The sequence below is a fragment of the Urocampus carinirostris genome, chromosome 3 (genome assembly GCF_059441175.1).
Source record: "Urocampus carinirostris isolate Australia breed hairy pipefish chromosome 3, RoL_Ucar_1.0, whole genome shotgun sequence".
NCBI classification, from domain to species: domain Eukaryota; kingdom Metazoa; phylum Chordata; class Actinopteri; order Syngnathiformes; family Syngnathidae; genus Urocampus; species Urocampus carinirostris.
Window position 1 is genome coordinate 44,112,690 of NC_142351.1, and position 17,121 is coordinate 44,129,810.

A 17,121-nucleotide genomic window follows, 5' to 3' on the forward strand; every position below is an offset into this window, starting at 1 on the left:
TTATCTTAGCACTATTTTGCTTATGTGGCACCTCTGCCTTCTGCCTTGTTTAAAAGGTAGTTCATTTATTTTTCTGGTAGTTGGTAAAACATTTCAGAGATTGTCTTTGTCCAGCTATATGCAGGGCCTTCGGAAAGTATTGGCCCCTAGAACTTTTTGACATATTGCCATATTTTAGGCTTCAAACTTATATATTAAAAAAACTCAAAATATTTTCGGATAAACAACACCATGTGAGCTACGATCATGAAAAAACATATTCATACAACATTTTATATTGTGCTAAAAAATAAAAAAGCCAATGCAAAAATATTGACCAGCTTTAAATTAATACTTTGCACAACCTTCTTTTGCTGCAATCACGGCCGCAATTCTTTTTGCATAAGTCTTCATAAGTTTTGCACATCTTTAAACAGAAATACTTGCCTATGCCTCCTCACAAAACAGTTCAAGTTCCTTGAGGTTTGATGGGTGATCATTTGTGCACAACATTTTTCAGATCTTTCCAAAAGTGCTCTACATGGCTTCGCGTTGGCCATTCAAAAACTTTTTATGTTGGTAGTTTTAAACCATTTTACTGTAGATTCTTCTTTCTATCAAGGGTCGTTGTACTGTTGAATGGAGAACCTGTGCCCTTATATAGGGTCTCCTGCATACTCCAATAGATTTCACCCTTGATTTAGCCCCATCCGTCTTCCCAACCCCAAAGCATGACACTTATACCACAATCTTTGACAGTGGGGATGGCGTTTTCAGGGTGATGTGCAGTGTTACTCCTACGCCAAACGTAACGCTTTGCATTCAGACCAAAAAGGTCAATTTTTGTCTGATCTGATCAGAGCATCTTCTTCCTCACATTTTCTGTGTCTCCAATATGTCTTGTAAACCCCAACCGGGCCTTTTTATGGTTTACTTTCAGAAATGGCTTTCGTCTTGCCACCCTTCCATAAAGTGCAGATTTATGCAAAGTATGACCAATAGTTGTCTTATGCAAACATTATCTGACCTAAGCTGTGTATGCCTGTAGGTCTCCCAAATAATGCACCTCTTGGTTGCTTCTCTGATTAGATTTCTCCTTGTTTGCGTCAAAAGGTTTGAGGAGCAGCCAGGTCTTGTTAGGTTTGCAGTGGTTTTCTGCCCTCCTGATTTTGATAGTATTGCTTGTCAAGTCAAGTAACATTTATTAGTACAGTATAGCCCTTAATCACAAAATGTCTCGAAGGTTAAAATTACACCATGACCTGATCTTAAACCAACATGCAATGCTCTTGCTAAGCTGTAAAACTGTCCAATCAAATCGTATTGTTTTTCGTACTTGTGAGTCACACAAGTATTTAAAAAAAATGTCTGCAATATTTTTTTTTAATTAAGCAATGGTAAATATGAAACATTGCTATCTGAAACATAACGTATACAAGGGATCCGCAACCTTTTCTGAACCACGGACCGGTTTTATGTCTTACTATATTCTTACGGCTCGGCTCACTAATATTGGTAAGAAAGACAATAAATAATAGTAATAATAAGCCCAAATCAACCGTATAATCTATCCATTAGATAACTAGATGACATAGGTAAAAGACATTTGATTTTTTTATCATCGGTACACTATTTTTTTTCTAATAGTACCATGTTGTACAATGTTATCTTGGCTGAACTCATTCGCATATACTCTATTACAAAAACTTACAACGTGGCACCAAGAGTAAAAATAGTGAGATAATGAGATCAAATCTTTTATCTCTTTTGTAGTCATATACATTCCTAGTAACCTAGTGGTTAGGATTCGCCACTCTCACCATGTTGCATCCAATACGACCCAATGAGATCAGCAATATTTGTTGACTGATCAATCATTGCTCAGTTACAGTTATATTTCTCCGTATAATGCTTTTTTGGGGGGTAAAAAACGCCTGTATACACAAATGAATACATTGTATGCAAAAAATAATGTATTTTAGATAAATATACTAATAAAGATAATGTATAATATTTATTTAAGTATTGTATGTTATAGTAGTGGCTAGTGGCAATATTATGTATATTTTTGTTTTCTAATTTTCATTTGTGGGAAATAGTGCTGTTTTCCTTGTTTGATTTTGAATACTTCTTCACTGGAAGGAAAAAATGAAATAGGGTTAGGAATTTTGAAGCTTTGGTTTCAGCGTACTCCTTTTGAAGACATGTTTACGTATTTTAAAATTGTATTGTGTAGCTGATCTTTTTGCAAATAGTTATTAGTTAATGTTACTTTTTGTTAATTAATCATTGATATTTCTGTTTTTGAGTTGTGCCTAAATAAAAAGCCTCAAACACATTAAGGCCCGGTACTGCTTCGCAGCCCGGTGGTTGCTGAACACTGACTCATACTACAAGGTCCTATTACAAAGTAATGTTTTCCGCTGGTCTCATTAAAATCATACAGCACAAAATACTTTTTAAATTCAGAACAATCCGACAATTACCTGAGTTTTTTCCTCGTGCAAACTGAGGTCGTAGTATTGGGTACAAACCTCGTTAATTTGGTACAGAAAGTAGATGTGTGGCCTCACTTTTGCCTTCTAAAACACTTCTCTTCTGTTGCTTGGAAGAGAAGTCTGAGACACATAAACCAGAAAAAGCAGCGGAAATGAAGCTAATTCAGGACTTTGTTCATGGTGAATTAAAGTAATATATTTTAAAAATGTCTTTTTCTAGGATTGTCCAATTGCCTGGGTGAATACGATGGTGTTTGACTACAAGGACCAACTAAAGACTGACGAGGTTCTTTTGTCAATGTGGCCATCTGTTCCTGGTATTTACAGCAATTGATTGAATGAATGAATGAATTGAACAAATGAATTGAATTAATGAAACTTTTATTTCGAACATGACAAAACAAAAACAAAACAACAAATCGAGAAAAAAAAACACAAACAATGAACTGCAATATCATGCCATCCAATCATGCTAAAAATAGTGCCTCACATTTCAGAAGCAACTAAGACTAATGAATGATCAACGGCGTTGGTACGGGTGTTTGAAATCCTTGGATGATTGTATTTTAATGTTGTGTTTTCAAGGATTGGAAAATGCTTGAATTTTGGGTAAATTGCTTGAAACTGTTGCTCTGTTTCAAAACAGTTCTGCTTAAAAATGACACAGACACTGCTCTCTGGTGGCTTCACTTGAGCATTGGATTTCTTTCCTTTTCAAGAAGTCTCAAAGGGCTGTACAGACTATTATCACACATTCCCCTGATCTAAAACCTACATGAGGGCAAGGAAAAACTCAAAACCTCAACTTTGCACATGAGCTAATCCTTCTTCCAGGAGGGCCAGACTACAATGGATGTTGCAAGAAACATAGTTTTCGATAAATTGAATAATATAGTTGATTTCCGGCAGCTGTCATTAGTTTGCATGGCATTTTCCCAAAAGAACAGGTGCATGCTTCACCTAAACAGGCCACTATGAAATATGTGCAAGGATTTCGTATAAATTATAGACATTTACTATGGGCCATGCAAAAGATGAAGGTAGTGTTTCCCAGTGGTAAATTGTATTAAGAGGAACTTCCTGCAACTGAAAATGTAAGCTACATTTTACCGTCATTTTACCCAGAATTGATATCATCTCAAAAAAAATTTCAGACGTATTGATCAAATCCACAAATATATTTGCGATTTACTCAAGATCTCAAAACATATGGCTTGAAAAATGCACACACAAGATTAAACATCACATGTGTAAATTGAAGATATATGTGTGGTTTTGCAGAATACATGATTCCCCCCCTAGATTTCTTCTTTTGGTAGTACTTGAGGAATTGAAAAGTTGTCTTTGAAAATCCTTGAAAAGTTCCTTGATTTGGCCATAAAACGGTTGTACAGACCCGGGATCAATATTGTATGGATAGCTGGTCAGCTGGAATAGGGTACACCTACGCATTGACATCACTTAGGCCAATCTGTTACACTCTGTTTTTTCAAACTGTTGCCAATTCAGTCAATAATTCAAGCACTAAAAAACATGAAAGTAATGGGAATTGTGTTTTTTTTTTAATCTTTTTATCAAGTCGATTTGTATGGAACACAAAAAGATGTGAATTTGAATAAGTATCTGAATGAAAATACACTAATAATACAATGAACATAAGAAAATGCAACTTAAATTAGATATAAAGCCTAAGAGGAAAAATATTTGGAAGGTACCACACAAGCTTAAAGGGTTAAGAGGAAGATGTTTACATAGCAATACAGACACATGCTATTGATTTAAAGGGACATTGTGTATTATTTAGCGCCTCCTTTTAGTCAAATAATATTGATTTGAATAATGGGCAAAAAAGAAACTATCATATAAAAATGCATTTTTTTAACACTAGTAGATAAAAAAATTTGTATTTATTTTACATTAGTAGAGGCTTGCCTTGAGGGAGCTGACATACCCGTCCACCATCTTGCTGCTAAAAGTACCCCCCCAAACCTTGTGAAAGGCTGGACGGGAAATGAAAACAAATATATTGCATTTTGGTCACCTTTAGTCTCTGTAGTTTGTACTCATCCTTGTGATCTGTAGCACTCGTTTCCGGTTGCACTACACAATACAGCGACATCTCATGGTCAAATATTTCATAGAGTCCCTTTTAAAATCGAGGTATTGCCATCATCAGCATTGCTGGCATCACTCTGCAATTTATGTACCTGGAGGTGTAACATGCAAGGGAGCACTTGAGTAGTCTAAATTTAGTTTCATAGCTGGATATTCACCGTCTACAGTTCCGCCGGGTAATTGCAACTTTCCTGGGAAAACAAAACAATTTACACCTTCACAATGCATGATAAAGTCTGGGCAACGCCGACACCCAAATTAGGAAAACATGCAGACCCCTATAAAAACCCAAATATCTTATTGTGAACAGTCAAGCAGTCAGATTTATTACAAAGGAAATCATACTGAATAGAGTGCATTCAATTATTAATTAATTATAATTTCTTAGATAGATAGATACTTTATTCATCCCCGCAGGGAAATTCACATTTCAAGCAGCATCCCTACAATAATAAAGCAAAAGGAATACAATATACAAATACCAATGTGACGTGCTAATACCCACTGTAGCGTGTTGTATAAAGTATTTAAATAGTGCTACATAAAATACACACTGCAATAAAAGTATGGTAATATGCAATCTAGGGGGTGTGGTTTAATGTGGGCCTTTACTCTGCCGAGTGGAGTTAAAGAGCTTCATGGGATGAGGAAGAAAAGATCTCTTCAGTCTGTCCGTGGTACAAGACTGTTACAGCAGTCTGTCGCTGAAGCTGCTCTTCTGTCTGGAGATAATGCTGTGTAGTGGATGTGATGGATTGACCGCAGCTTTTTCAGTGCCCGTCTCTCAGCTACTGTTGTCAGGCTGTCGAGCTCTGTGCCCACAACAGAGCTCGCTTAACTAAACTCTGGAATTGCAACTTTTTTGCTAATTCATTTTATGGCTTTTTTGCACTTGTCTAATCTTTTGTTCCTTTCGGTTGGAAATAATTCACAAAGCAAACACACTAAAAAAATCCCTTTTGGCATTTGTTTTACAGATGACAAAAGTGGTTTGTTGAACCCGATGGGAACAGTTGAGAAGAACCCCAATGTTGACAGTGCTGCTGGGCTTCTCATTCGCTTTCCAAACATCAGGCCCCACGCTCTTTACTATCCTCCGCTGAACAAGGTGCACATTCAAAATGACAAAGAATACACATTCAATTAAAATGATCACAAGTTTAAACAAGTCTACCCTGCAGATCATTTCCTCTGGGACAAATGGTGAGGCAGCTGTCACAACAAACGAAGAGGTTAACATTACCGTTTTTTTCATACTTGGTCACATCCGTAGTGTAAAAAAATGGTTACATCTTTGGTTTTTATCCCCCCTTTTTTTAACTCTCTGCAGAACATGAAGCTGAAAGAAATTATGGAGAACAAAAACACAGAATTCTTTGAGGACGAAAAGGAATTGATGTGGAAACTGCGCACAGAAGTCAGAGACCGTTATCCCGAAAGTCTTTCCAAGCTTCTCCTTATTACCAAGTGGAATAAGCGGGAGGATGTCATCCAGGTACCAGGAATTTTTTATTTATTTTTTGCTGTCCTTCATGAGAGCGGACTTGCCGACTTACTGCCTGAGAGTGAGTGAGTGAGAGAGATTGAATAAACCCAGCACTATTGTAAATTAGGTTTTGAGAAAGAAACCCAGTACAAATTTTAAATTGGTCTGTTATTGTGGGGGATCTTTTAATTAAATATTTTAATTCCTCACCTTATTTTAAAATTATTATTATTATTCTTGAAAAGGAATGAACCAGTGAAAACTGAAGCGCGAAGTAGCAAGGAGTCCATGCATTTAACTTTTTTGGATACACTCTCTGACAAACTATTGTAATGATAAAACATATATATGAATGTAAGAATTGCCTTTAGAAAGGAAATCACAAATATATTCACTATTCTGATTGTACAACAGTATTGGATATAGGGTAAGATCTTAAACCCGAGCCTGGCCTAAAATGTCAATCATAATGTTTGGGTCGGGCTGGGCTCATCTCTCGCTGACTTTTCAGAAATATAAATATACATTTATAAAAATTAATACCAAAATAACGTGTACATACTAACTTAAAAAAACGCATAATAAACTTTTGCGGTGTCAATTCGTAGAACTGCTTTTCTGTCTCTATTATCCACCCGCCATTGTTCTTCTTTGTCTCTCTGCCGCTCTCACTCTCTCAAAGTGCCGCGCTTGATTCTTAAAGACATACACTTACTGTATTTTCTGGACTTTTAAGGTGTAAATTTTAATTTTAATCTGCAGAATATGATTTTCATTTCTGTGCCATTTTTGTCTAGGCTATTCTCAGTTAAATTACCGGCATTGTTGAATTTATTATCACAGGCCTAGAGCGCCTTCTGGCGGTTTAATGTGAAAATAACATGTGAAATGATATAATAATGTGTTAACAATTCCACACATAGATTTAGTGTGGAAATAACATGTAATGTGATATAATAATGTGAATAATTTCACACATAAGTTGCACCTGAGTACAAGTAGCAACCCTGTCCAAAATCTGGGGGGGAAAAATCGGACTTACAGTCCGGAAAATACGGTACATATAATGTGAGACAGATGTATCGGATTATTTTTTGTGATAGATGGTGAGTCTTCTGAAGACCTGGCCGGAGCTTCCCGCCATCTCTGCCTTGGAGCTTTTAGACTACAGTTTTCCAGAACCGGCAGTTCGATCTTTTACCATCAGGTGCCTACGGAAGCTCAGGTAGTCACACTGGTGCTTTCATAAATGCAGCAAACGACCATTTGTACAAAGCATTTTCTTGATCACAGTGACGACGAGCTACATCAGTATTTAATCCAGTTGGTCCAGGTCCTTAAATACGAGTCGTATTTAGACTGTGACCTTACGACGTTCCTGCTCGAGAGAGCCTCATTCAACCGGAGGATAGGGCACTTTCTGTTTTGGCATCTCAGGTGAGGCATGGAATTGCATCTGATGGGAACATAATCCTCTCGAATTTCGTGTTTTGATGAATGAACAGTGTGTCTTAAATTTAGGTCTGAGATCCACGTGCCATCTGTCAGCTTAAGGTTTGGCCTGATTCTTGAGGCCTATTGTAGGGGTAACATCCACCACATCAAACTCTTAAGCAAACAGGTACAACACTTATTGTATACTGTACAAAAACAGTAAAGACATTTATTAATCAATGACTACGATGAACCAATAACCTTACTGTACTTTTGTCACAAAATATGAAGCAGCATCTATGATAAAAAGTTTAGCCTGTATTCCATTTGTTGAATTCTTGCACGACGCAGATGCCCATTTCAGCACGCTTGGGAGAGGTGGGCGAAAGCACTGCGCGATTGCCTGGACGTGCGCACATGGAATCAGTTGTCATGCAAAGCGTAACCCTGACGTCACATACAATGTATAAGAGAGTGATCAGAACCAAGGGGAGAAAAAAAATCAAGTCTGCTCTTCATTGCGCATTTAAGCCGACAAAAAATAATTGTCCACCTATTATAATCTTGCATGAATCATCGTAATATTTACTCACAGCAACACAGACTATGTGGAATGAAAACAAAGATAAACAAATTTATTTCCCATTGAACCAACACTATCATTTTTGCATCTTTCTTAGTTATTTAATATTAGTGTTTATTATTATACGGAGCAGTTCAGGATTTTGCAGACATCATGTGTTCTACACATGGTTTTACTCTGTAATAGAAACTGTCACAATATAGTTTTATTAGCAAAAAAAGATGCCAGAGTATCAGTTCCTATTGTCTTTCTACACTCTGTATGTACTTTACTCACATGGCGGTAAACTCTCACTATCAGCATTTGAGTGAGAAGGGCAGAGCAGAACTTTGTAAATCTCGGTAATCAATAGAAAGTGATCTTCCCTGATGAACTTTTTTTTTTGTTTAAATGTGTGTTTATTATCAATCTAAAATAACATGTGCTCTCAGTGACCAAGACTATTCGATTAGAACCGAAATGGGCAAGACGATATCGGTCGAACAACAAAATAAGTAAAAAATGAATAAATCACTGGATAAAAATTCTTCTATGGCGTACAATGAACAGAAAATGTATATAACACAAGAAAAACAGCTGAAGGGAAGTGGTGGGAGTACAGTTTGAGCACAGTACAGATGAACTGGTCCCAGTGTGAGTCCGCCTTTAGTTTGCCTCTGGTGATTTTCCAATTTTTTTCAATGTCTCCTTCAAAATGCATAACTTTCTACCTTTTCAGCTAAATGATGTAATTCCAGATACTTTGCACCACTAGACCAGTAGAACATGTCATGATTGTTAAGAAAATAATTTTTATGATATCGTATCAATAACTTCAAAAGACTGAGAAAGCAGATATCCTCATTGTAAGCATTCAAATGTTGTTTTTAACACAGAAAGAGGCCCAAGACAAAATGAAGGTCCTCAGTGACTTTGTCAAATCAGGTTCGCAGAAGATGAATGTGGAGGACCTGAAGCTCTTCATCACACAGGAATCGGACACTTTGTCCAACCTATTATCACCACTCAACCCCAGCATCATTCTTGCTGAAATCTGGTGAGATGCACACACACACAAACGTGTTTTGACAAAGGGCCTGTAACTGCTGTTGTCACTTGCACAACTTTCCACTAATATTCATGTTAAATAAATGTGATAACGCTCTTTCAATATTTTTGATAAGACTATGAGACACACTTAATGACTATAGTGTGTCCATTGAGTGTTATGACACATGAATCTCATATGTCCAGTGGCCATATTGTTTTACATGTTAATTAGTGGAAGAGCTTATGAATGTTTTAGTAGTTTTTGTGGAGATTGCCTAGGCGTTGTGTCGCAGGTGAATGCAGTAATTGTAAAACAAGGGACAAGCAGTCAATTGCCTACACTGTAATGGCGGCGGGTAAATTTACCCCTACACAGCTTTTGGAGGTCAAAGCACGCAACTCTGACAAAACCATCACAAGTTCCAATTCCTCCAATGAGAAATGAGCAGTCTGTTTTGAAGCTGGCCTCACTTGTTGTTGGTATTGTGTTCCTTCAATGACGTCAGAGCTCTACAGCAAACAAGCCAGATGGGTCAAATTTGAGACTAAATTTCTCGAGTCCCCCATGCATGGAATATTTTGCTGCATATAACTAACATGTTCTGTGCAATAATTGATACTGAAAACAAATTAATCTCTGTCTCAGGATTTTAAAAGTTTTGTACTCAAAGTACGCTTTTTGCGTTGTAGTGCAGACAAGTGCAGGTTTATGAACTCAAAGATGAAACCACTCTGGTTCATGTACAAAAGTCCCTGGATTCAAGAAGACATGGTAGGCATCATCTTTAAAAACGGGGATGGTGAGTTGCACACATGCTGAGAATATTGGGTTTTAAAACCTTAAGAAAAATGGCGTGTATTTTTCTTCTCCATCGTGGAGATCTTCGACAGGATATGTTGACCCTGCAGATGATCCAGCTAATGGAGAATTTGTGGAAGAAAGAAGGACTGGATCTCAGGTAGTGCCAAAGTCTTTTTATTCGTAGTCCTGCAAAGCATCCCCATGGTATATGTGTGACTTTGCTGATCTTGTTTCGTGAGAACAGGATGATCCCGTATGGTTGCTTATCTACTGGGAACAAGATGGGCTTTATTGAGGTGGTTAAGAACTCTGATACAATCGCCAATATCCAACGGAACAACAGCAACAGTGCTGCAACTGCTGCTTTCAACAAGGATGCCCTGCTCAACTGGCTCAAATCCAAGAATCCAGAGTGAGTATTTGCCCCCCAAAAATATTTTTGCTCTTTAGTATTTTAAGCTTGAAGCTTTTGGAAACTTTTGAGGGGTAACTGTGGATTTTCAAAAATTAACTGCATGTTTTGGTCATTCCAAACTATTGTTTATCATGGCAAACACATTTGCTTTATCTGAATGTAGTGCTTTGTGGAAAAATGATGGCATTATCCCCATCTATAGAAAAAGCTCTATGAGGAATAAGTTATGACATGTTTGGGAAACATAGGAATCAGTTAATATGTAAAGAAACAATTATCTCTTCTGTTTTCCCTCACCAGAGACAAACTGGAACATGCAATTGAGGAGTTTACGCTGTCTTGTGCTGGCTACTGTGTAGCTACTTATATCTTGGGCATTGGAGACCGTCACAATGACAATATTATGATCAGGGAAACTGGACAGGTGCGCTTTTAATAATGTTTTGGTTTGTTCACTTATTCATTTCATTCATCTTGACTTTTGCTAGGCATTAAACCTAGCACAAAAAAGTGTGTTAGTCATTTTAATCACAAACTAGAAAAGGTATGCATTTGTGAATTATTTAAGCAGCATCCAGAGGTCACATTGACATTGTTTAAAAAATTAAGAATGAATTTCTAGTGATGGTTAATTACTGTATATTATTTTGGGCCCGCCTTAAAAGTGACAATATGCTAGGGAAACCTAAAAGAGAAGTACTTGCAGCTTGTGTCATATGCATAAGTCGGCAGTATTTACTGTATTTTCCACTCCATAAGACGTACCGGAATATAAGGCGTACCCCACAAAAATAGTTTTTTGTCTTATTTTTTCATACATTTGCCGTTCTGACTTATTAGGCGCATGAAATTGAGACTACAGTAAGAGCTACCGTGTTAAATTGTGTATAACCGTTGGGCAACACTTATATAATAGTGCAATCAGTATTTAGTCGATTAGTATCACTAATTAAAATCGCAAATCATTGTTTGCATCAGGATTTGAACCCAGATCGCAGTGGTGAGAGCGCTGAAGCTTTGACATTAGACTAGGGCTGCAACTAACGATTATTTGAATAATCTTGAATCTTACGATTATTTTTTAGAATAATCAATGAATCGGATTTAAAAAAAAATAATTTCCTCTTCTGTTTTCAAATATTGAAATCATGTGGACAAATAGGAAAATAATGCACGAAACAGAATCCATCCATCCATTATCTGAACAGCTTATCCTCAGTAGGCTCGCGGGGGTGCTGGAGCCCATCCCAGCTATCTTCGGGGAGTGGGCAGGGGACACCCTGAACTGGTTGCAGGGCACACAGAGATAGACAACTCACTCGCTCATTCACACCTAGGGAATACTTGGACCAAATAACCTGACATGCATGTTTTCGGAATGTGGGTGGGAACCCACGCAAGCACGGGGAGAATATACAAACTCCACACAGGGAGGTTTGATCCCATGACTTCAGAACTGTGCCGCACACGCGCTAACTACTGCGCTGCCGTGCTGCCACAAAACACAATATTCTACAATATGTAACACTAAAAATAAATCAGTGTTTGTCAAATAACAAACATACATACAAACCGCCTTTACCCTGGTTTGGATCCCCATTTAATACAATGTATTGTGATTTGGGTCCTGCGATGATAACCGATTAATTTATCATTGCTCAAATACAGAAGTGTATTATAAAAACTTGTGTAGTAATGCTCAATTACAAATGCTATATGCATATCCACTCCTATCCACCATATTTTTCTGTATATAAAGCGCACCGGATTATAAGGCACCGTTTCAAATTTCTGGCCAGTTTGAGATTTTTAGGTACACTTTACATCTTGGAAAAAATGGTACTTAAGACAACAGGTACCTGCAAGCGATCATCTTTAAGTCTAGCTTCTGCCTTTCATCCTTTGCCTTGCACTGGCTAATTTTTCCACAAGCCACTTTTTGTACTGACTGGCAGGGTTGCAAATTATTCTGTCTGAGGTAATCCAGTACTCTACATGCTTTAAAATTATTTTGTCCAATCACTGGACACTATTTTTAAAACATGCCCCGGGCACTTGGAGCTTCTTGGTGCCTGTAAGTAACAACTTTGGGTATGCTTGCATTGATTGTATTGATGCAATGATGTAATAGAATAGATCTTGTCGGTAAAATGTAATTTGTTGAATCTGTGAGTGTCACTAAAGTACTGCTCTGCTGTTCTTCAGCTGTTTCACATAGACTTTGGACATTTTCTTGGCAACTTCAAGCGCAAACTAGGCATCAACAGGGAGCGTGTGCCTTTTATTTTAACGTACGACTTTGTCCATGTCATTCAGCAAGGAAGAACGAACAACAGTGAGAAATTTGAGAGGTAAATATTTTGTAAACTGTTTATAAAAAAAAAAAATTGACAGAAAATTGCTTGTTGTCAGGTTCAGGGAATACTGCGAGCGGGCGTATAAAATCCTGTGTCGTAACGGGACTTTATTCGTCAACCTTTTCGCAATGATGAAGCCAGCTGGACTTCCCGAACTTTCATCCTTCAAGGATATTCAGTACCTTAAGGTACGCACCAACAATGCCAATCACACGGACTTGCAGAATCTTGTCAATAATGGTGCGTTTGAATGTTTTCCTAATAGGACTCATTAGCGTTGGGTAAATCAGAAGAAGAGGCGCTGAAGAGTTTCAAAGTGAAGTTCAATGAGGCTCTACGAGAAAGCTGGAAGACCAAGGTCAACTGGATGATGCACTCTATTGCCAAAGATAACAGACCATAAAGGCTAAACAAGCAGAATGTAATGGGCAGAAAAGCAATAGAACATCATCGGAAGTCTAATTCTTCAAATGGTACATTTGAGGAATGTTTGTGAGTGACTCCCTATTTCATCAAAACTAATTGGCCGCTAAAGACTGTGGAATAAACTTGGAGCCATATTTGTGTGTTAATAATGGGATGTCAAACTGAGTGTGGCTCTGACCTTAGGTTGGCCAGTTTTGTTTTTCAGTATTATGCTTTAACATTCAGCCTACATTAGTTGCCTACCCCTACGTATTATAACCACCGATGACCAGGGATCTTTTCCATCACAACACATTCATTCACAAATAATGGGGGAAAAAAAGATTTTCATGTTTAACATTCAATATGTTAACCTGCTCATTTAAACAATTGAGTGGATGCCGTTTTACACCTGGACCAACTCACCACGCTATACAAACTCAACACTGTCCTCTAGCGGCTGGAGAAAGCATTTGGTTTGCATTCATTTAAAAAAAAAAATCATAAATGTTGACAGAAATGACCTAGATTTTTTTTCGAGCCGGTTCCGGCCTCTTGGCCGTATGTTTGACATATCTGGTGTAGCGCAACACTGTTTTCTAGTGGCTGGAGAGGGCATAGGGTTTTCTTTCTTTTTTTAATCATTCATTTTGATAGAAGTGACCTAGAGGCTTGCTACTTTTTTTGACATACCTAGAAATACATGGCGGGCCGGATTAAATCATCCAAAGGGCTGGATCCAGCCTAAGAGGTGTATGCTTGACATGGCTGTGTTATGAGTTAAATGTTAACAAAAATATTGCTGTATACATCATACACTCCGTTTTAAACTATAGAAATGGGTCAGACCTGACTTCTTAATCATTTATTTAAATTGATGCACTTGTAGACTCCTGTTTTTTGTTGCTATGTGAGTTGACATGCAGTGAATGACAGTGTGGTGAAACAGTATTTCCCCCTTTTTAATTTCTGTAGTTATTGTATATTTGTAACTCACAAAGGTTTCACATCATCAAACCAATTACAATATCACACAGAGACAACCTAAGGGAATACAAATTGTTGATTCAATTTATTAAGGCACAAAAAAAAATCAACCTATTGGGTCCTATGTGAAAAGGTAATTGCCCCCTGAACCTAATAGCGAGTTGGGCCATCTTTGACAGTGATAACGGAAATAAAACATTCATGATAATTGTTTATTAGTCTTTCACAACACTATGGAGGAGTTTTTGCCCACTCTATTATTTCAAATCACATTTACTGCCCATTTTAGGTCACATCACAGCATCCCAATTGGATTGAAATCCAGACTTTGACTTGGTCACCCCAGAACCTTTATTCTGTCTATTTTTGAGCCACGTGTAGGTGGACTTGCTTGTGTGTTTCAGGCTGTTGTCCTGCTGCATTAGACTTGCGTTCTGGGGCACAAACTGATGGCCAGACGTTCTCTTTGAGGGTCTTCTGGTGAACACGAGTATTCATTTTTCTGTCAACCACGGCAAGTTGTGCTGAGGCAGTAAAGCAGCCCCAGCTAAGGTCAGTATTAATGACTCTACTATAAGAAAGACACTGGCCCCAAAATGGCATGTATGGGACAGTTCTTAAGCAAAGACGACTGCTGTCACAAATGAACACAGTCGTTTCACATTTGCAAAAAAGCATCTCGATTATCCTCAGGACAACAAGGTGGGCTGATTAGTCAATTATTTAATTTTTTGAAGGTGTTCAGCCCGTTACATCTTGCTTAAAAATGGCACTGCATTTAAAAAAATCATGATGCCAACATTGAATAATGGCCATGGCAGTGTGTTGGTTTGGGACTGCTTTGTTTTCTCAGGACAAGGACCTTGCTGTGGTTGACATAATAATGAATTCTGGCGTTTACCAGAATATCCTGATGAAGAACGGCCAGCCGTTGGTTTGTACTCCAAAACTCATGTGCTCTTGGATCATGCTGCAGGATAACAATACAAAACACACCAACAACTCCACCTCTGAAAATCTCAACAACAAAATAATAAAAAATAAAGGTTTTGGGTTGGCCAAGTCAAAGTCCAGATTTCAATCGAATTGAGATGCCATGGTGTGATCTTAAACGGGCAGTTCACGCTAGAATACACTTCAATGTGGCAGATTTCGAATAGTTTTACAAAGAAAAGTCCAAAATACCTGCACAGCGTTGTGAAAGACTCATTACCAATCATCGTAAACATTTGACTTCTGTTATCGCTGCCAAAAGTGGCCCAACTCTCTGTTAGTTTCAGGGGTCAATTACTTTTTCACATAGGACCAAATAGTTTTTTTTTTTTTTTTTTTTTTTTCTCGTTTCTCAACAAATGGAATCAACATTTAAAAACTCCATTTTGTATTCCTTTGGGTTGTCTGTGTGATTTTGATATTGGTTTGAAGATCTGAAACCTTTGTGGTTTATCATTAAGCAAAAAAAAAAAAACAGATCAGGAAGGGGACAAATCATTTTTCACTGTACTGTTGCTGTGCCAAGTACTGGGAGCATTTGATGAGTTTTTCATAGATTTATCCAAGACTGAGGCCTATATTAATGTGAATTCAATTGTGTTGCAGTTTATACATTTTAGTTTAAAATGTTAGAAAATATATAATATATTAACATACAGTAATTGAATGTATTTTGTATTCTTAGGTGCTAAAGACAGATGTTTGAGTGCTCTCATGTAATTTCAATAATAGAATAAAACCAATGTATGTATTTTTGGTGGCTTTGGTATTTAGGACGCTGTCTTATTGTTAAATTCTGCTGAAGAAGTCTCAATTTGAATGTATTTCGTGTAAATTGATGTGCCAGAGATTGAGATGTCAAACATTTTACTGTTACTTTGTTTTTGTAACCCTCTGCTGGGTCCTTTTTGTACAACACTATTCCATATAAATGTGTGTTTCTTGGGTATATTATTACTTTTTATGCTTTCTATTTTCCTTTGGTTTTCACTGTTTGCGTGGTCTCTCAAAGAGAAACCCCCACACAAGCATGAGGAGAATACAGAGATCTAGATATGTCCTCTCATTTACTTATTTATTTTTTTACAGTTCTTTCACTAGGACAAATAATCTGCAATGGATGTCTGGGAGTTATAGTATTTATTTGATATTTGGGCTTTGTGCTCAAGAGATATTTCTTTTAGTGTCTGATCAAAAAGCCTGGGGTCCTTCCTCTTCTTTGAGATTAACGGCAGTTGGCCTCCATCACTTTGGTGCATTACCGCCTCCTTATAATCACAGATTCTCGTCAAAGTTTCCGCTCTCAAAATCTGTTAATAAATCCCGTGCTCCTCAAAATCCAAAATAATCTTTTGTTGAGGCCCATTATCTCAATCCAGTAATCCTTTCAGTGACAATTTCTTTCCCCGTTTTTTATTTCCGCCATCTGATTGTTGTACTTCCTGCAGTCCATTATTACATGCTCCACTAACTCTTCCTTTTGACGCTTCTCACACAATCCAGTGTCATACTATCCCATCAGTTTTAACGTTTTGTTCAAGGCACAGTGTCCAATCCTTAATCATATCCATACAGTTGCCATTTTTTTGCATTCGCCATCAACCTTTGTTGTCCTAACATTGCGATAGATTTTATTCAGGTGATTTTCTCTGCTCTCTCAATCCCACATGTTCTGCCATTTCCCTCGGATCCCCTCTTACTTATACATTTAGATCTGCTCTACTAATGCTTAAATGCATTTCTAATGCTATGTGCTCCTTTTGCCATCTTGTCTGCACCCATCTGTGACTTGCAACTGCCCCTTCTTATGTATTTTTGTGAGTGGGTTCATAGCCTGATACGGAATGCCCTGCCTACTTATGTGCCATATTCTCTACTCCACCATCTCTACAGTATACACCCCCAGACATCACTCCTTTCTTTCCCTAAACCCGCACACTTTTTGGCACTGCCACCCTAAAATCTGTTTAACCTGTGTCTGGATTTTTCACCACGTCTGTAAACACGGTTAATGACAGGAGCAAGCTCTTTGAAATGT

The 17,121-nt window shown here is 37.6% G+C and overlaps 1 protein-coding gene across 2 annotated transcripts in view; it reads left to right on the forward strand.

Moving 5' to 3' along the window:
- The window catches only part of pik3cd (phosphatidylinositol-4,5-bisphosphate 3-kinase, catalytic subunit delta), a 40,063-nt gene extending 23,632 nt beyond the window's left edge, over positions 1 to 16,431 (forward strand). For both annotated transcript variants that reach the window (XM_088331994.1, XM_088331995.1), the window contains exons 9-23: positions 2,698 to 2,794; positions 5,570 to 5,700; positions 5,774 to 5,824; positions 5,923 to 6,087; positions 7,182 to 7,303; positions 7,372 to 7,515; positions 7,600 to 7,699; positions 8,971 to 9,131; positions 9,815 to 9,924; positions 10,005 to 10,083; positions 10,171 to 10,338; positions 10,642 to 10,765; positions 12,547 to 12,692; positions 12,754 to 12,886; positions 12,964 to 16,431. In XM_088331994.1, the coding sequence (XP_088188120.1) occupies positions 2,698 to 2,794; positions 5,570 to 5,700; positions 5,774 to 5,824; positions 5,923 to 6,087; positions 7,182 to 7,303; positions 7,372 to 7,515; positions 7,600 to 7,699; positions 8,971 to 9,131; positions 9,815 to 9,924; positions 10,005 to 10,083; positions 10,171 to 10,338; positions 10,642 to 10,765; positions 12,547 to 12,692; positions 12,754 to 12,886; positions 12,964 to 13,101 (1,869 nt within the window). In that variant the 3' untranslated portion in view covers positions 13,102 to 16,431. The remainder of the gene's footprint in view (positions 1 to 2,697; positions 2,795 to 5,569; positions 5,701 to 5,773; positions 5,825 to 5,922; positions 6,088 to 7,181; positions 7,304 to 7,371; positions 7,516 to 7,599; positions 7,700 to 8,970; positions 9,132 to 9,814; positions 9,925 to 10,004; positions 10,084 to 10,170; positions 10,339 to 10,641; positions 10,766 to 12,546; positions 12,693 to 12,753; positions 12,887 to 12,963) is intronic.
- The last annotated feature ends 690 nt before the right edge of the window (positions 16,432 to 17,121 follow it).